General features: G+C 40.8%; 1 protein-coding gene across 2 annotated transcripts in view; it reads left to right on the forward strand.

Moving 5' to 3' along the window:
- nnt (nicotinamide nucleotide transhydrogenase) overlaps positions 1–16,458 on the forward strand; it is a 33,663-nt gene extending 17,205 nt beyond the window's left edge. For both annotated transcript variants that reach the window (XM_072371918.1, XM_072371919.1), the window contains exons 13-22: positions 1,316–1,461; positions 1,690–1,885; positions 2,496–2,729; positions 4,629–4,789; positions 7,600–7,779; positions 8,045–8,204; positions 11,124–11,205; positions 12,424–12,542; positions 13,319–13,434; positions 14,087–16,458. In XM_072371918.1, coding sequence (XP_072228019.1) covers positions 1,316–1,461; positions 1,690–1,885; positions 2,496–2,729; positions 4,629–4,789; positions 7,600–7,779; positions 8,045–8,204; positions 11,124–11,205; positions 12,424–12,542; positions 13,319–13,434; positions 14,087–14,230 — 1,538 coding nt within the window. In that variant the 3' untranslated portion in view covers positions 14,231–16,458. The remainder of the gene's footprint in view (positions 1–1,315; positions 1,462–1,689; positions 1,886–2,495; positions 2,730–4,628; positions 4,790–7,599; positions 7,780–8,044; positions 8,205–11,123; positions 11,206–12,423; positions 12,543–13,318; positions 13,435–14,086) is intronic.
- The last annotated feature ends 3,259 nt before the right edge of the window (positions 16,459–19,717 follow it).

Genomic DNA, 19,717 nt, shown 5'->3' on the forward strand with positions numbered 1-19,717 from the left:
TACCATATTACCCATAAACCTACTGGGGGCAGAAGAAGGAAGGTACAAAACATAAAGAAGTGAAATTCATTTCCAGTGAGACGGAGTGTCTGGGTTCACATTTCAACCAAAATAATATATGAGGATGCACAGAGAACACTTGGCAGCCTTAAAGTTGTTGCTGAATGTCGGTTGGCATATTTTCCTGTTTCCTGACAATGTTAATGTCATAACCATTAACATTGTAAACATTAAACCTGCTTAACAACATTAGTATTGTCAATGTTTGTATGCGGAGGTTAGCTTAACCCATTCAGACTGAAGGCAACAGCCTTCTAAAACTTGAGGGCTTTCTGGAAAACGTAAAAATGTTCACTCAAGCTTTTTATTTTTCAGGCTTTGAAGAAACTAGAAACATGAAATGAAACAACATATTTGAGGTTAAACCTTCTGCTTTTATTTATTTTTTCAATGTATTTTGAAATTAGACCTGTAGGCCTTTATAAATGTTGATGCAGAGTGTGCGTCGCTTCAGGCTCGAAAGGTAAAGCGACCCATATGTTGCTCCGAGTCATAATGGGTCATTCTGTCAGCACTGATGTAAACTAGTCTTAGACTTGTTTTAAGCCTCATTACCTAAACTCTACTGCTGATGGGCTTATTTTTCTTTCTAAATACAAGGCCATTGGACCCAGTCTGGGATATATAAAAAAAAAAGAGAACAACCAAAAGAAATTAGTGGATACTGGCTTTGTGTTGTTTAAATATACGAACATTCTTCCATATTAATATATTGGTACAGACTGGTCTACAATAATAGTAGTCAAATTATTATTTCATGTTTTAACTAGGACATTCTATGGCTAAGATTACATGTACTGGAAAGAAACAGATGCTAACCTCTGGTTCACCCTTGTACGTATGGGTGCATGTGAGTGCACGTGGCCATGATCATGCCAGAGGGGAAAAGGGAGACTCGCACATGGTAATGTGATATTCTCTTGTAAAGCAGTGAGACAGTGTCTGGTCCTGGTTTGACACTTCTGAGGTTTTCTACTTGAAATATTTACACTGACATAAAGTAGACTCATTAAATTCCTGACATTGGTTATTGAACTTGGCAACAGTTTTTAGCTATTGGCTTTGTAACACCTGCTGCCCCATTTCAGGTGCCCTGACTACTTGCCTCTTCACCTCTTACTCTTTTTCCTTCATGGACCTTATATTAATAATGTTTTTTTTGTTTCTATTGCCGTTGGTTTTGTTCTTGAAACCAACTTTCAGACCTGATTTTGTTCCACTGTAAGCACAAGTGAATATATTTTCTCTCCCCCAGGTGGTTTCCTGGTGACCCAGAAGATGTTGGACATGTTCAAACGTCCCACTGATCCTCCTGAGCACAACTACCTCTACCTGCTACCCGGTGGTGTCTTCGTTGGAGGCTATGCTGCTGCTCTGCAGTCTGGATACAACATTGAACAGGTGTGGACAGGTGTATGAATGTGTTGTGTGTCCCACAGAGCTGGTACAAAACCGACTGTGACTACACAAGTCCTCCAGACCTCCAAATGTGCTCTTTGTTTGTGCAGATGTTGTACAGAACCTTCCAAGTAAAATCATTTGCAAAATGATTTAATTATTTTTCACCCTGTGATCGCTCAATCCTGGTCCTCAACACCGTTTTTCCACTTGGTCTGGTCCTCTCACCAGATGATGTACTTGGGCTCAGGTCTGTGCTGTGTCGGTGCCCTGGCCGGCCTGTCCAACCAGAGCACAGCTCGGCTGGGCAACGCTCTGGGTATGATAGGAGTCGCAGGAGGAATCGCCGCCACTCTGGGAGCTCTTAAACCTAATCCTGAGCTCCTGGCACAGATGAGTGCAGCCATGGCTGTGGGTGGCTCTGCCGGTGAGTGTGTGTATTAATATTGAGAAAATAAGCAGACGGACCTGCGAGGCAAACTCTCGCAGGATGGAGCCGCAGCAGATGGATATGTGTTTTGTGTTTGTTTGCGTGTGTATGCATGTATTCTTAGCTCAGCTAGATGAAGAAACATGTGTGCTGAGAGGGGAGTGTGTGATGTTTACATCAAACACGACATGACTAACTCCCGCCAGACGCAGGAGGTCTGTCAGAACAGTCAGCAGCAGGTATTACTCACTTTCTCTCTGTTTGAGGATAGTTTGATCATTTGAATGCTAATTGTTCCAGTAACAAAGATGAAAACCAGACTAAACCATTCGCACAGATAGTAATGCTCTTTTCCAGATAGTGTTGAAAGGCTTCCTGCAGGACATATGTGCACACTAACACACACGTACTATAGACCAGCACAATACATGGAACTTTACCAGAGTGGTCCTCATCAGCAGCACCTGGCTCTTCAAATGGGCCTGCTTCCCAGCAGTCCTCTGAGTTTGTGTGCATGTGCACGTGCTTGTGATTTGCATGCTATTTGTGTGTGGGAGTCGAGGGCCATTGCACGTAATTAATTTGTCTTTTTTCTTTCTCTCCGTAGGCTTGGCCATTGCTAAGAAGATCCAGATCACTGACTTGCCCCAGCTTGTGGCTGCTTTCCACAGTTTGGTTGGGCTTGCTGCTGTGCTCACCTGCGTGGCTGAATATATGATTGAGTATCCCCACTTTGCCACCGACCCAGCAGCCAACCTCACCAAGATAGTCGCTTACCTTGGAACCTACATCGGTGGAATCACTTTCAGTGGCTCTTTGGTGGCATACGGCAAACTGCAAGGTAAGAAAATCATGGTCACATACACCAGGTAAACCTCTAGGCTGATAATGTACAGGTGAGACATGTGGGGAAGTAATATGGTGTCTGACTCAGGGAAATTGTCAGCGGAACCTTTAGGTCCTGTTAATTGTGGGGTAGGGCCTCCATAGATCAAGCTTGTTCATCCAGCAGATTCTCGACCAATTAGCCTTTAGGCATTAGGTTTTATTGTCTTCCTAGCAGAAGCGAGTGCTATTGGATAGTATCATTGCCATTAGGGGTGTGATTCGTCTACAGCAATGTATCCTTTCAGCCCAAACAGTTCTAGGATCTCCCAGAGGACATCTTTGGACTGAGGAGTTCCCTTGACAACTGCAAACTTACAGGAGCTTGTTTCCTATTTTCATCAGTAATATTAAACTGTTGATGACAGTAAACAAGTCAAATTTACATTTAGTATCCTCCGTATCACAATGAGTTATAACATACGACCATCTGCATATTATTGTGTTGGGCCCAGTGGATTTTGGAGTGGGGTCTTTGTGGATTAGGCTTGCCCCCCACAGATGTCATCAGATCCCATCAGATTGGCATCTTGGGAGTTTTTAGGCCTGAAGAACACTTCTAACTCTTTGTCTTCTTTGAGCCCTTCCTAAGCAGTTTGTGCAGAAGTTTTGTCCTGCTAGAGGAGGCTGCTATTGTACAAAAACACAGCCTTGTGATGGCCAGGATGCAGATTTTCCTACAGAACATTGTGTCGTAACAAGATGAACTGTGGTCCTCACTTTAGCTGTCAGTCATTTGAATGTTTTTTCTATGTATTTCGTTCCCCCAGGCGGTTATTTATTCTGCCAGTGTTTACGTGTTTTGTTTAGCTGGTGCTGGCGCTCAGTTGTCATGGTCGACCACAATAAAAAAGATGGGTTTCCTTATCCTGCAGTTATAGAAACGATAACGTCCCTGCATTATGACAGCACTTTGGGTGGCACGTCTCATTAGGCATGTTCATACCAAACGGTTCTAATGGATTTATTGAGGGTAATGGTGGCTGGGGAGATTCCCACACTAAGACGTATCTTGAGGTACTTTTTCTCTGATTGCGTTTCCACTGCAGTTTGCAGTAATGAAGGGAGCTTGCCAGTGGGTAGTAAAAGAGTGAAAATGATGCTGTAATTCATCTATGACATGTATATGAGTCAAACCCAGAGCTTCACAGTCGGTCCATTCCTCCTTTTTGTTTGGCTTTTTAGAGACTAATGTTAAGAACTTTTGAAAATATAGGCTAATAAATATAGTTTTACAGTTGTTTACTTTTTTTTTTCTTTATTTATGCAGTATGGTGGTGTTGCTTTTATAAGTTCTAGCAATCATCATACATTTACTTTGTCTGAATCAGGTACCATACAGTTACATCAGAGACCTATTTGCTAAGAAAGCTTCTGCTCTTCAACTCATAGATGCTAAAAAGACCCTGAAAAAACATTTTACAGTCACAGAATGGGGAATTGCACCCCAAAGTTACAAGCATCTCACGTATCCAATGCCAGGACCCAAGGTTTCCCAACAGAACATTGCCTTTGACATAATTACCTGTCAGTGGTTTTAATGTTGTGGCTGATTAGTGTGCATGTCCCAGAAAAGCAAACATTTACACATCTATTATACATGCACAAAACTGGCAGCGGATATTTCCATGCTATCGTAACGTATGTTCATTACACCGTTGATGATCGCAGCTGCCAAAGTCATTATCCTGGTGTTATTGCTGTTTAACTCTATATCAGTGTATATGAATGGTTCAAAGGAAATAAAAGTATGATCAAAGCTGAATGATATCTGTGTATGCAATCTAAATAGTTTAGCTGTTTTTCTCCTCATCCTTCTATTTCCCCTCACTTTCTCCTTCTGGTCTCTTTGCAGGTGTTCTGAACAGTGCTCCCCTGATGCTTCCCGGTCGTCATGCTCTCAATGCCACTCTCATGGCCGCTTCCGTCGGTGGGATGATTCCCTACATGCTGGATCCAAGCTACACCACAGGCATCACCTGTCTCGGATCAGTGTCTGCTCTCTCTGCTGTCATGGTATGCTGTTCGTGTGTGTGTCTGCTCTGTTATTGCTCTCAGCAATGCCCTTTCAAAGAAATATTCGGAGAATAGAAAGAAATATTTTCAATAAAGTTGATGAAAAATTCAGTCAAGGAAGCAGAAACTAGTGCAAAGGAGTCAGGAAAAGGTGTGTTGGAGACGGACTTGGACGATGAAAGTGAGAAAATAAACAACGGAAGAAGAAAATGTTGAGAAAACAAGAGCAGTTGCTGTCCAGGAATGCTGAGTGGAGCAGAAAGCTGACAGTCATAGCCAAATGGCTTCGACATGTCCCTCCATCTTTTTGAACTTATTATTAATGTCTCCATTATTGTGTAGCCAATGCTAAGCGGTCTCATTGGAGGTAATGAGTAAGACATCCGTTGCGATTCATCATACATTTCAAAGGCATTGAAGAAGAAAAAAAAAAAAAACACTTTTGAAAGTTTACCCAACTTTTCACACAAAGGCTAGGATCAGTTTCACATTCATACGATCAAGTGAAAAAATGTGTGGTGATACTTTTGGGGGAATTTAAGTAGTTTTAGAGATGATGCATGTCTTAAAAGGCCTCTGAAGATGAGTTATAATGAAATGAACCCAACAGAGTAAACAGCTGGAGGACACATGAATTCCTGGTTTTGACTAAGTATTTTTATAGGTGTTGTTGCTGAACAACAGTCCCAGGAAAAAATGTACTGTAAAAGCATCCCAAGAGAGGTGTGATGATTACAATTTCAGGTTCTCGTTTTACTGGCCTGACCTCTAATTGGTAATTCAAGCGCGGTGTGGTGCACCCTCTACTGTACGCGTGTTCATAGGTTTGCACAAGTTTTCACAGATAAACCCGCAGTGTTGTCGGCAAGAAGCGTCTGATGTGTGAGCTGAAATAGATTAAAGGCACAGTGGATTCTGGACCTCACCAGTGCTTTGGTAACGACAGGTGGCTCTTGTTAAACAAAAAAACGCACGGATGATCGAGAGACAGAGGAGCATGTGAACCTAATTGTAAAAAATGTTTTCTTCCTTTGGAGGAGAATTTTGTTTCTTAAGGCAACCAAAAGGAGTCAAACAATACATCAACAAGATGACTAGTTTCACTTTCAAGAGGAGTTATAAACTGGATGATAACGTGGGATTCAGGTCAATGCATAGCTCTATTTCTTGTTCACGCTTCTTTCCAGCTCATTTTAATTGCCTTGAGTGGAGGGCCAAAGGTGCACACAGTATGTTTTATTTTTGATTGATTGATTGTTCTTACAATCTTCTTCATGATAGAGAACCAGATGAAATGCTGCTGAATTATTATAGGCTGAGATTTTGCTTTTATATCATCAACAAACATGCAATTTAAAAATGATTGGAAGCTCCTTTGAGAACATTTCCCATGTCATTTTTTACTTTCCATGCCATCTAAAGATGTCCTGTAACCCAGGACCAACGAGGCTACTTGTTATTCAGCTTTAGCTCTGTCAGGAGAACACTCATCCCTCAGTTACAAGATCAATGGTTCGATTCCTGTTCTTTGTCACTCAAGGTAGTTGTTTTTTTCTTATTTTAAATATCACTTATTCTATTTTTTTTGCCTCCCCACTTTTCAAATGAATGTGGCGCTCTTGGAAGTTATTCACCAGCGCATTGTTTGCCAGCTATCATACATTTCCCAAAGAAATCCCCTTGTACTGTTTTAATTGATTAGTATAGTTTTCAGTGGAATACATCCATGCTATCCTGCACATGCAAGCAAAGCACACATTTACCACCAAAGCAATAGCCCTTGTAACATGTGACAGACCAGATATGGCAGTGTTCTCAAGAAAATGATGAACACGTGGGTTACCTCTGGTTCTACAGCTTACTTTTTATTTCCATTATGATGCACAACATTCATATGTATGTGAACCTGGAGCCTGGGTCTATCATGGCTGCAGACAGGTTCTGCTAATACAGCTCAAAAACACTCCATACAGAGGGTGGACTTACAGTAACTTCCCAGAACATCAAGTAGCACTTTTACATGACATGAGGAAAAAACTGATCATTGGGTTAGTTCAACCAAAACCGGATTTTTTGGAAATCCATGTAACCATGCCAGTCCAACTGAAACCGCACATATTCAAGCTTCTCAAAACTGGAGCAACAGATTGGACTCAAACCGCTGTGCATGCATGTGCTCAGCTAGACCCAAATGATCCTTGGCGCTCGATACATGTCCCAAAGGTTTTTTTTGTAAAAATAGTAAAGCATAAGGAAAAAAGCTGCTCTCATTCAAACAGTTTTTCTTTTCTGTTCTGTCACGGCTGACATTGGGATTGAAAAGCAGCCCGTGAAGACCACGTGTCTCGTACCGTTAAGCATTTCCACACTGTCGCTCTGCTCCGATAAAATCAATATTTTTTTAAAACGCTGTCATGTGACAAAATCATCATTCGAGTAGCCGTATGAATTGAGCTAAGCTCACATGTTCAAGAAAGTTAGAAGCGGCAGGATATCTTGAAAGTTTTCTCAGAGTCCACTATTGCAGGGTCAGACATGATGTAGTCAATAACTTGATTCTGCTCCTGTGACTCGTATACTGAGACATGATCCAATTAAATGGCTGAGTCGAGCTGTAGCTGTAGCTGGACTCGCTGTGCACGTGTGTGTCATTCAGGTTATCCACAAAGCTAACTTAACTTTTACGTGACCGTAAACAACGTTTTTTTTCCTACCTAATTTCCACTTCCACTCTCTATCTTGCTTTATCGAGCAACTTCTGTTTTCACATTACTGGATTAAACTTCATGATTCTTCCTACTCTCCTTCAGGGTGTAACCTTGACAGCAGCTATCGGAGGCGCTGACATGCCAGTAGTCATCACAGTACTCAACAGTTACTCGGGCTGGGCCCTGTGTGCTGAGGGCTTCCTGCTCAATAACAACCTACTGACCATCGTGGGTGCTCTCATTGGGTCGTCTGGAGCCATTCTGTCGTACATCATGTGTGTGGTGAGTGGAGGGCAGTCCTGCTTTGCTTTCTCGGCCTGACAATTTTCATTGAATTATTGCGCTGGTGCGTTTTGGCGATGAGAGCATGCAGTTAAATGTTGTTCCTCTCCTGTCCACCAGGAGGGACTCTTATCTTTACCAATATAGTGAGACTTGTGGAATCCTTGTTCTGATTTCTTCTGATAGCTCTATATTTCTACACACTCTCAATGAAATTAAAATCAAAAGGTAAATAAAATGCACAATATGCTTTCTTTCCTCACAGGCCATGAATCGTTCACTGGCTAATGTGATCCTGGGAGGTTATGGCACATCTTCCACCGGTACAGGAAAGCCCATGGAGATCACAGGGACACACACAGAGGTCAACGTGGAACAGACTGTCGAGATGATTAAAGACGCTCAGTCCATTATCATCACTCCAGGTAAAACATGCACACGGAAAACAAACAAACAAACACACACACACACACACACAGAGGTCTTGGTACAGGCGTGGAAAAACATGCTGCTTTGACTTTTCCCGTCACCTTTTTTTTTTCTTCCTGCGCTCTGTTTATTTAACCTTTTCTTGACCTATGTGACATCACCATTTTGCTAGGCTAATTGACAAGTCACGGTGGAGCACACAAAAACACACTCTCTTAGGTTTCTGTGTGGTCGGCAGTCCCTGTAAATAGACATTCTACAGTGCAGCGTATATATGCAAGGGTCAAGGAGAAATTGCTTGAGATGAGGGTAGACAGAGTTTTTGCTGACATTCAAATACTGTGTTTCAAATTGGCTTGTAGTTCCTGTTTCCAGGTTGAAGCTTTCCAGTCATGTTTTTTTTTTGTTTCATATGTTTTTAATATTCAACTAAATACAGTGTTTGACTAACACAGTATGCGTTAGAACCTCCCACTGTTATGACCGGAGCTACTGCTGTAAATTCATTACTGTGTGGCCCAGTGACATTTCAGTCCTCTCGTCAGACTGTTGTGAAACGGTCACGGTTCCAAAGAGTTGTTTTGTTCACGTGGGTACATGTAAACACAGACTAAAAGCATCTAGCCTGCAAATTGGTGATTCCAGTCAGTAATGAGCACCTATTTACAACAACGAAATCTTCAGAGGAAACCGCTGCGATTTGCAAAAATTGCAGAATTGAAGTGGTCACGTGGTCCATTGAAAAAGAAGTAGGGCTTCAAATGTAGGTAAAGCCATCTTTTTTTCTTTCTGTCTTTTGCAAGAACAAAAGAAAAAAGGAACATTTCTGACAACTAAAACCAAAAACATGTCAAAAGAAGGAAGTGGGAGAAACGAAGGGACAGAGAAAAAGAATTGCACACATATTTTCTGTAGTGTTTTCTCAAAAGTCGTCCACAAATAAACCCACTCGGAGACAGGAAGGATAATAAAATACCAGACATTTCTTTGAAATTTTACACACTATTATTCACTGCAAAGGGAAAACATTTTGAAACAAGACTCCAAATAATTTTATGATGCGAATAACTCAAAAAACATCAGTTAGTCAATAAGTCTCTAAACCTTGATGGAAAAGTCTGAATCACAGTCAGCTTAACTTAAACAGTTTCAATGTAAAGGGCGCAGGATCTTTATCGTGCTACATTATACAGTATGGGCACATTAGTTCAAATGTTACTGAAATCAGTACAGTTACATCTATAGTGTGAATTTTACATCACATCAGTCCAACTATATAGGCAGTATTTTATCATTCACATCAGTTACATAACAGACCTACAGCGGAAAGGGCTGTAAAGTCTAGTATTGTTAAACAACACCAGCTTTCAGTCATTGCGCTTGTTTCCATTCTAACCATTCTTCTTTAATTGGAGCCGTCACAGTCACTTTGGCTGATTGACATCTATGGAAACAGTTAAGACCCTGCCTGATAAACACGAGTGTTTTCTTGTCTTTGTCTGGACCATCTCTTTATGGGTTCAAGCCCACATGTTTTTTCTTATACTCAAGACTCCTGCGAGAATATCGGCAGCACTAGTTATAAAAGAGTTGCATTGAAGGGGAGAGAAAATGGAAATTGTTTAGCAGAATGGCAAACGGCAAGCTGATTGGAAACCATGTTAGTTTGAGTGGTGTGGTGTAACAAGAGTGTTTCTGACTAGTTGTGACATGGTTTGTAAACACTACTGGACCGTTTGACATGTGTTTGTGGGAGTCGGTGTGATAAAAATCCATAGCACCCATAACCCATACAGCAGCAGCATTGCACATGAAAGCAATCAAAGGCTGAGAGAAACGCACTCCGCGTATAGATTTTAGTGCCACCATCACTCCATAAGGCAACCTGATGTTATATGTATTTTATCTATGTACAATACAAGTAAAAAAAGTTGTTGTAATGTGAGTAACACTTTGTATTGTAAATGCTTGAAGGCAGGTTTTTATGCTGAAATAAAGTTTCAGAAATTGTTCATAAGAGCAATGTTTTTGACTGCTCCGTCATTAAATCTACCACTTATATTTACTTAGTTGTGAGTGTTTTATAACTAGCTGACAGACCCGACAGTGCTTAAAGCCAACATCAAGAAAAACACACGATTTCCCTGCTCAGATCGAGTTTAATGAAATTCATTGAAGGTGACAGGCATATATTTGGTACATGTGCTGAAACCCAAAGATGCACTCAGTTGTTTGACTATCACTATAATGACTGCTTTTGTGTCGATACAAATTGTGCATGTATACGGATATTTATCCAGTACCCACAAGGAAATGGAAAGGAACATACAGGTTAGCAGAAAAGAGTATAAAGCAGCAACTGTGATCGGCGTGCAGCCTTGCTCGGTGTGGAGGATTTCACTGCCGTATTCACACATAGACTCACTTCAGTCGTTTTCACTAGGGAGCTGTCTCGGTAAACTCCTCAAGAAATGTGGAGTAAATGCTCGTGACATCTGCTCTCTTACAAACAGACCCTTTAACATGTCAGCAAAATTCTAGGGCTGCAGTGCATGTGTGGAAACGTATTTTTCACACATGCATTTAGTATTTTCCTCCACTGCCTCACCTCTACAATCTATTCCTTCATTTGATCTCGTTCAGCTTCTGCCTGTGATGGACGATCACTTCAAGCACATCATGTTTCAGGCTAAAGTAGTGACCAAACATATTTGAAAGCCGACTGTCTGTGTTCGTTTACAAAGACGTTAAGCCCCATGGAAGGTGGATATAACTAGTTGTGATAAAACTGTAGTTTTGCCGTAGACTTTGGGAGTTTGTCTTGCACTTTGTAAATTGTGGCTGAAGTTGTATAGTCTGCAGCAAGATTGTATATCAACTCATTTCACCCTGTTATTGTTTTAAAACCATTTCAGGTTATGGGCTCTGTGCTGCAAAGGCCCAGTACCCCATCGCTGAGTTGGTGAAGATGCTTAAAGATGCTGGCAAGAGAGTCAGGTAAATGATGATGTCACTAACGTTCATTAAATGGATCTAAATGATTTAAATAACTTACAGTAAGTCTTTTGTAATTGGTAGAGTGCAAAAAAATGCTAACAGATGTTCAGAAATGGATCAAAAGATTTTCTTTAAGCCAATATTTTATGCAAAGGACTGAATAGATGTTGCTGAATAAAGAAGGTGTAAATGAATGCGGTTTAAGCTGGTGATGGATATTACAATGCAAGATGTAAGCTGGACCCAGAACAGAGGAGTTGAGTTTGACCTGCATGACGACACGATGCAATGGCACAGATGTAAAAAAAAAAAATGTGTGTGTGTGCGTGCGTTTGTGTGTGAAGGAGGAAATGCTAAAGAGGGAGGCAGGGAAAAGGTACAGCGGAACCTTGTGTAATTGTCCTGCCTCTGTCGTTTGATCCTGGCTGTTGCAGCTGCTGCTGCTTAGAGCATTTGTACTTGATTAGAAGAAAGTGGGTGGTCAGAGGAAAAGAGAAAAAAAAAAGACCTCTTTTGCCCTGATCTTTTTTTCCTTTTCTTTCTCTGCTCTGTATTCCTCTTCAGTTTCTTGATTTGCCCTCTTACTCCTAACCAGTGGAATCTTTTGTCACCTCTTGCATTAATTCCCAGCCATTATATTCAGCTCAAAATAAAAACTGTGTTAAGTTAGAAAAGTTAGGAAACAAGGCAACTGCTCTTCCTTGACACCAAAGCCAGAGTAGAATTACACGATGGGCAGAAACTGACTTTGCTAATACATTCCTGAGCCGACAGGCCCTCAGCACTTTGCCTAAAATCAACAGAACATATAATACGTCTTGAACTGGTGATCCCTCGCACGGCAAAGTGGCTTGGACGGTGGAGCAAAAGACAAGCAGCCACCAGGCGTGAGTGGCTGGTGTTAATTTCCTTTCCTGATTACATGACATGGCTAATTGAGTTTGAGAGCAGTTTACATCCAGTTACACACAAGAATTCACATTCAACAAATGATTCTGCTGGAGGAGGGCAGTAGGAGTTGAGTGTAAGCAGACAATTTCACCAAAGTCTCTTAACTCCATCTTTTTCACTCCTCCTCTGTCTGACTCAGTTAATTCTGATCCGTCTGCAGCAATCTCTTCTTTCCCATGTTCATATACACTTTTTTTTTTTATATATATATAAAAAGGAGGGACTTTGTGCGGGTATTTACTAAAAATCTGCCTTTGGTTACTACAGGTTTGGTATTCACCCAGTGGCCGGTCGTATGCCCGGTCAGCTCAACGTGCTGTTGGCTGAAGCAGGTGTCCCATATGATATAGTCTTGGAAATGGAGGAGATTAATGAGGACTTCCCTGGTAAGAGCCAGTCCTTTCCATCTTTTGCATGCTCTACCTGTCATACATGACTTTAAACTCATTATGTACAACTTTGCTGCTGCCACCTAGAGAGATTTGAGACTACGGAGGTTTAGATTTTATATTTATAAAGGCACAGTATCATTTGACATCGTTATTTCAATTTTGAAGTGAAAATGTTACAGTTTTCCTTGTTTCATTATTTATGCCATTTGTGTTATTACACAGGCACTGGAGTTTTTTATTTTTGTTCTTTCTTTAATAAAGTTTGAAAAAATAAACAAATTTAATCATTTGCACCTTTTTATAGTAACGCCTTTATTTGACAAAATACTAATGAAAGAGACTAAACTAACCAGAGCCTCTGAGACCAAATACGTGGAGAGAAACTTTGAATCTGACCCAAACTCTGTAAGAGTTTATGCAATCTGACACCGCATAGATTCACCTTTTACCACAGTTTACACAGAATCTGTAAACCGTCCCACAATACTGATCCCTTTTTATCCACATTTCCACTGACATTTCCATCTAAATGGGTCATAACATCGAAGCCAAATCCCAAAAAACAAGATACTGACTTAGGCATATATTTTGTCTTGACTAAAAGTATGAAAGTCGTCCTTTATTTTAGGCTTGTGTAACAAAATGAGGAGTGACATAATTGTCAACATTCAGATGTAATTGGGTTTGCACCCGTTATAGTTGCAGATAAAGGAATTACAAAAGGAAACACCAAATAAAGTTTAATTTTAATTTGTGGTTTGTCCTGTTAGAAACCGATCTGGTCCTGGTGATTGGTGCTAATGACACAGTGAACTCAGCCTCACAGGAGGACCCCAACTCCATCATTGCTGGTATGCCTGTGCTGGAGGTCTGGAAGTCTAAGCAGGTGAGACATCTGGTGTGTGCATGATAATAAAATCTGTCTAGAAGCCAAAGCAGATGAAGACGAATGGAAGATTTTACAACAACTGCGCTGTCCGAACCTGCGGAGGTCCCTCCATTTGAAGACTCGCACAAGCCTTAAGAAATATTGGCCCACATACACAGTGATTGCTCCAGTTCCAGGTGCATTTCCATCCTGATCCCATTAGTGGTGACTATGTTCCTGTGGAATGACAACATTCAGAGCATCCCTTTGGCACTGATCAGAGATTGGGGATTTATACTGTGCTCCCACTGGTTTCCACATATTTCCCCCTTGAGGAAATCAGAGAAAACCGTGCATCTAACCACCAGCATCCATACACACACTAACACACACACACACACACACACAGCTCTGCATTTGGATAGTCATTTATCTGTGCCCAGTTAAAGTGTCATGCCCTGCACTGCACTTTTATAATGTGAAAGCTTTGTTTAAAATGGTCACTGAACAAACAAGCGATCTTCATTTTTTGACTCACATATTATAGAAAAATTGGATTAGTTTAATTAATTTCGCATTTCTCCCCAATTCTTTCCAAATCCTATTTTTTTCAGTGCTGTCCTATTAGAGGCTCATATTTGTTTGACTTGTGTGTGTCCCTCCCTTCTAGGTGGTTGTGATGAAGCGTTCGCTGGGCGTGGGATACGCAGCTGTCGATAACCCCATCTTCTATAAGCCCAACACCGCAATGTTGCTCGGCGACGCTAAGAAGACGTGTGACGCCCTGCAAGCCAAGGTCCGCGAGACCCAGTAATGTGTCCCTGCCTCAATAGCATGGTGGGAGGAAGGAAGAAGACAACGAAACAAGTTTTTATTTTTTCCAGAAGTACTCACATCATCTCTGCCCAACTGAGCAAAGATAACCGAGATAAGAGATCTTTGGCAAAGCCTTCGTATGATTTAAAAATAAAAGAGCGTTTGTTGCAAATGTTTGCCTGTGCAGTAGAAGCCATACACAGTGTAGATTTATTTCCAAATGAGGTAATGTACTTAAATGCAGATATATTGTCCTTCACTCTTCTTTTATTTGTAGATATCAAAGGAAGGGTGCGTCACTCATCTGCATGCGCTCTAATCTGGGGGCGCTGCTGATGGGCTGTCATGTTCATTTTAGACGAATATTAATGGAAAAAACAATCAGGAGTTTAGATGCATTAAAGTGTTCAATACGCTCACCATCACCATTGAGATGTTCTAGCAAAGAGTCGATAGGTAGAAAAAAAAAAAAATGAAATGAATTGGAATGATGATGGTAAATCACCACAGGGAGTTATTACAGACCGAGGCACCAACATTTTTTTTTCCCCTCGCTGTAAAGTAGTTCCTCCCCCCCCTTTTCTCCAGTTTGAGTAAGTTTGTTCCCCTTTGATAGATCTGCTCACTCGTCATTTTTTTCTGTGAAAGTAAAAAGATAAAAAGCAGAGAAGCGCGACATTTTTGTAAAGCTCTTTCAGGTCCAGTTTTATACAGTATTGACAGATTTTTGTATTCGGTCCAATGATAACCGTTATCGTCTTGCCACAAAAAAAAGAAGCTTTTTTTTCTTTTCACCACAGTGTGTCTTGTGACCTCCATTAATGCCTCAAGTGCACCAACCACACTTAGCAGATGTCTCATGTTTTAGTGCAAGACCACAGCTGCCCTGCTCTTACAAACACTCTTGTTGCTCAGATAGCTGAATGGCTTTTGAACCAGGTGTGCTGTACCATCGTGTGCGATTCAGATATTATAGCACATGAGATGCTAGCTTTTTGCCTTAATAGTTAAGGGGGGGGCATTTTTTATAAGTGAATGTGGCTCATCCACTCCAATGTGCGTCCTAATTACTGCTCTGCTGGAAAACATGAAGGATCACTGTTTGTAAAGAAGGGCCATATATATGTTAAGCTCAATCAAAACAAAAGCAGTTGTTAGTTTAAATCATTGCCACATTTCAGAATATTGTTAGTCTTTAATAATTGAGCACCTCTAAACTGACTTTTTCTCTTTTTCAAAGCGCAGCTTTTGCCATAAACATATTATGTGCCAAGGGTTCCCCTTTTACACTTAATCTGGACAGATTGGATGCAGACTTGCTTGGGTTTGGCTTCTTTGACGGTTCAAGAAAGGCTCAATGTGTCCATCAAATCTTATTATTTAGATATGGTTTTGTTGCTGCTATAAATGAGTTACCTTTACACTTACTGTGCTGTTGATTTGGGAACGTTATATCTTCGTTCATAATTTGAGGAACAATAGTTTATGTGGCCACAGGTCAGCCGTCTTCATTACTTTAAAACCTACAGTAAACCTACTTAAAACCTAAGTACTGTAAGAAGTTAGTGATTTACAGTTTCATCCTGGGACCTGATTCATTGACCATTGACAACTATCCTACCTCTCCATTAAATGACCAATGCCCTGTCATAGGTCGTTCATCTGACCAGTTGGTTTAAGTGAATCTACCACACCATCGGACCTGTCATTTTTTTCCATCCACTCAATTTAATCACTCAGCTGTTGTATATCCAAAACCAGGACCAATGGCCGCCTTTGTGTTGCATTTTTAACCATCAGACCTCAGTTTATTCTGTTTTTCAAGGGTAGAGCTGCAGTCAGTAGTGTTCAGAAGGGGGGTCATTGCTCTAGCATGTCAATTACACAAGCAAACGCAGATTTTTGGCACAATAAGACTGATCCACCTGCTCAGTATTTGTAGATTGCTGCATTTTTGTGAAGAAATTATGAAAAGTGAGGAAAATCCTTTTAAAAAAAAAAAAATAAAAAGAAGAAGAATATGCCCCTTATGCCCATAGAATTGTTTTTTCTTAAGGAGAGTATTTTTGTAAAGAGGGATCATATTTGTGTGGAGCAACAATGGGGTTTTGAAGTTGTGTGTCAATGCACCATGTTAGGAAGATGAAATGTACTGTGAATTTGCTTTCCCCTCAGTTGTTTATCATGGAACATTTTCTTCCCTAATAAACCTGTATTTACACTTGATGCTGCCTGAGGGTATCGTTTCTTCCCTTGACTTTCTCTTTAGGGTGAAAGGTGCAATTGAATTCCTCCATAGTAAACACGTTGATGTGCAAGGTTTGCCTTGAGGTCTACCACAGCTTTGAGGTTAAGGCTACCGGCCCAATTTGGTGTAGTGCAGTTGAGAAGTCAAATATTTGCAGCAATTACCTGGATGAAGGATCATGAGGGGAAGGAATTTCATCCAGACATGCTTAATCTCTCCAGTGCTGGTTTAAGGAATACGGAAAAAAAAATCATGTACACACTTAATGCATTAGCTCGATAGCACATTCTACAATGTAAAGTTTTGAGTTCCGAAAGCACAGAGGAGGGGAATAACAAAGCTTGAGATTGCTGTTTCATCGTTCAGAGAAGCGACATGTTTATTAATTTAAAAAAGAAATCTTTTAAGAACACCAATGTTGTTTCCAGCTGATCATCTTGAGACATCAAGACATGAAATCCCCGAAGTTACTCACTCAAGAATAAGCCAGTTGAGAGGTGTTTTTTTATTCCCGTGACAAATGTCATGAAACAATTGTTTCTGCATGTTAAAAAATGAAAGGATGAGATAAGGAGTAGGTGTGTGGGAGGGTGAGGGATTAGCGTGGGGATCATGTCATGGACACACAAGCCAGCTCTTTAACCTTAGCGTGTCCTGCTCTAATGAGATTGCATGAGTATACGATGAGGGTTATTACAATGACTGAAATGTAAATATAAGTTTGTGTAACATTTTCACTTACAAGCACCACTTGATTGCTATTCATCGGCCCAAAGAGAACTGAAGGTACTTAGAAAGGGAGTGGTGCCCACAGAGACCAAGCAGATTAGATCATAGGTGGCTCTATGGACACTGGAATTGCATGTGTGCGTGATAAGGGTGGCTTCATCCTGTAACAAGTAGCACTCAGACAGGCCGTTATCTGCTGTCAGATCCACAACAGAGGCGAGGACAACCAGCATTTCCAGACACAATAAACCGCTATCTTTCCTCTTAACAGGAATACTCAGTGCGTCCCCTCTGACTACAGGATCAAAAAGAAAAACCAAACACAAATTATGACTAAGGAATTTAATTATGTATGACAACAGTGTGTTTTGATGAGTGAATACTTTTGAATCTGCAAAGTGATTATGTGGATTCCATGTTTGACTGGGTTGTGAACATGCATTCATTTTATTCCAACTCCATGAACCACAAAGCTTTACCTCATACACTTCAAACAAATGGATAAATAAATAAAAAGCTAAAGCTAACGTTATCACTGACTTTATTATCAGTACTCACCCTGGATATTGTATATTGGTCTTATTTCTTACAACCTTTGCTGAAGTTACTAATCCAGGCCTTTGTGGTTGCTGCATGTTAATTTACAAGACCAGAATTTAGCACCCGCTGTTACTTATAGACAACACACCAATACTCACACCTTATAAAATTATTTAGTCAACAGCTTTACTTTTAGTTTCTTTTTTGGTCTCCTCAAAACACACACAAAACGTGGCCCTAGGTTGATTCTGTTGTACCATTTGGGTTTAAAAACAGCGAAATGATTTTACAGATTTTGCTGGGTCACACAATTCGACGTTACACCGCGCGTACGTCACACCGTTAGCTATGAGCTACCAAACTAAGGCTAAAATGCAAAAGGGAAACGATATAAATAAGGAAAAATAAAAAACCTATACTAAAGCATTATCCCTATTTTTATTTTATTCTTGCAAAATGTATTAATCTTAGCACAATGACCGAATCCCAAAACTGCACCGACTGTAAAATCGTACACGAAGAAACCTGTGCACGGGTTTCCGTATCGCATTTTGCAATGGACGTAGTCCGCCAACTTGCCTAAGACTTTCGACAAGAATGCATGCTTTCCCCCAATTTAAGGGAGACGGTATGGTGGCAGCTGAGAGAACAAGACGATGCCGTGAGGATGAAGTAAGTTTCCCCTGCTGCAGAGTATATACTCTACAGCTCTGCCCTGTTGTTGTTATTACCCTGCACTGACAAACAAAACACAACTTCTTTACGTCGACGACGCTGTTTGCCGTCCTGAAGCTAGTGACTTTACCTCACTGGTGTTTGCTGGCATTTGTTGCGGTACTTAACGAGTTCATACTTGACTGAACGAGTTTTGTGTGCTTAAATTGGGTTTAGTCTCCTCTGCTGCAATTTTGGCTGGTTTGTAGTAATTTTCTTTGTACTTTTTGCACACTATGTTTCCTTAAGTTCACTCATGTCCATGAGTAGCAGTTTGCCGTTTTCTTAACGATGTGGAGAAGCCACTTCTCACCAGCAGGCGCCGCCTCTCAGTGGTTTGCCACTGTGGGCTGGTCGTCGGCCTGTTACATCCATAACACTTACCTCTTAATGCACATGCAAATGTTAAGCCAACCACCCAACTTTATGACCAAAGGTGCCACAGGTCTGCACGGAGTTATCCGCACAGCCAGCTGTGGAAATGGATCTTTGGGCACCTACATCTGTTCAAATAATTAATCCCTGCCCTGAGACTTAGGCCTTTAGCTGCAGAAATCTCTCTAGCTCCCAGCATCCTACTGTACCTGCTGCACTGAGCATTTTGGAGTTTAGTGATTAATCCAGGAATAGTGTTGGAGACTTTCTATCAAGCCCTTTTTCGTTCAGTTGGTGTCACAAAGCAGAACCGTGAGCCACTTTTAGATCTCGGCGTCTCCCCTTTCTTGAGGTCCTTCATCAGTGCTGTCTTTATTCTTTAGTCAATATTGCAGTGACAGACTCAAGTCCTTGCAATTAAATATTATAATTGCAACCATAGACCTGCAGCCCTCAAATCTCCCTGCTACAGTGTTTGTGTGTGTAAGTAAGAAAGGAATTCCCTTGTGTGCAGATGAAACTATGTGATCGAAGAGATATGAAGATAGGTCCCTAACCACCTAAGTTGGTCCATGTTTGTGTCAGAATCTGACACGAGGATGTGTGTAGTGTGAAGACGTTCATACACTGTATGACAGCTGTCAGCCTGAATAAGAATTATACTGTGTGCACGATTATTAGGAAAGTTTATATTGTGAATGTAGTTTTACTTAAGTGTATATTTCCCTACTCTAAACCACATAAGCTTGAGAACCTGTAGATTTAATCATTTTGAAACCAGGTGTTCTTTCGCTAGTTTTTGGGAAGCTTCAGTAACTCAAGGACCTTTCTTTAATTGATTGTCTGTTTTTTTTTTTTCATTCAACACTCAATCATTCT

The sequence above is a fragment of the Leuresthes tenuis genome, unplaced genomic scaffold (genome assembly GCF_036924035.1).
Source record: "Leuresthes tenuis unplaced genomic scaffold, fLeuTen1.0.hap1 SCAF_19, whole genome shotgun sequence".
Lineage (NCBI taxonomy): Eukaryota > Metazoa > Chordata > Actinopteri > Atheriniformes > Atherinopsidae > Leuresthes > Leuresthes tenuis.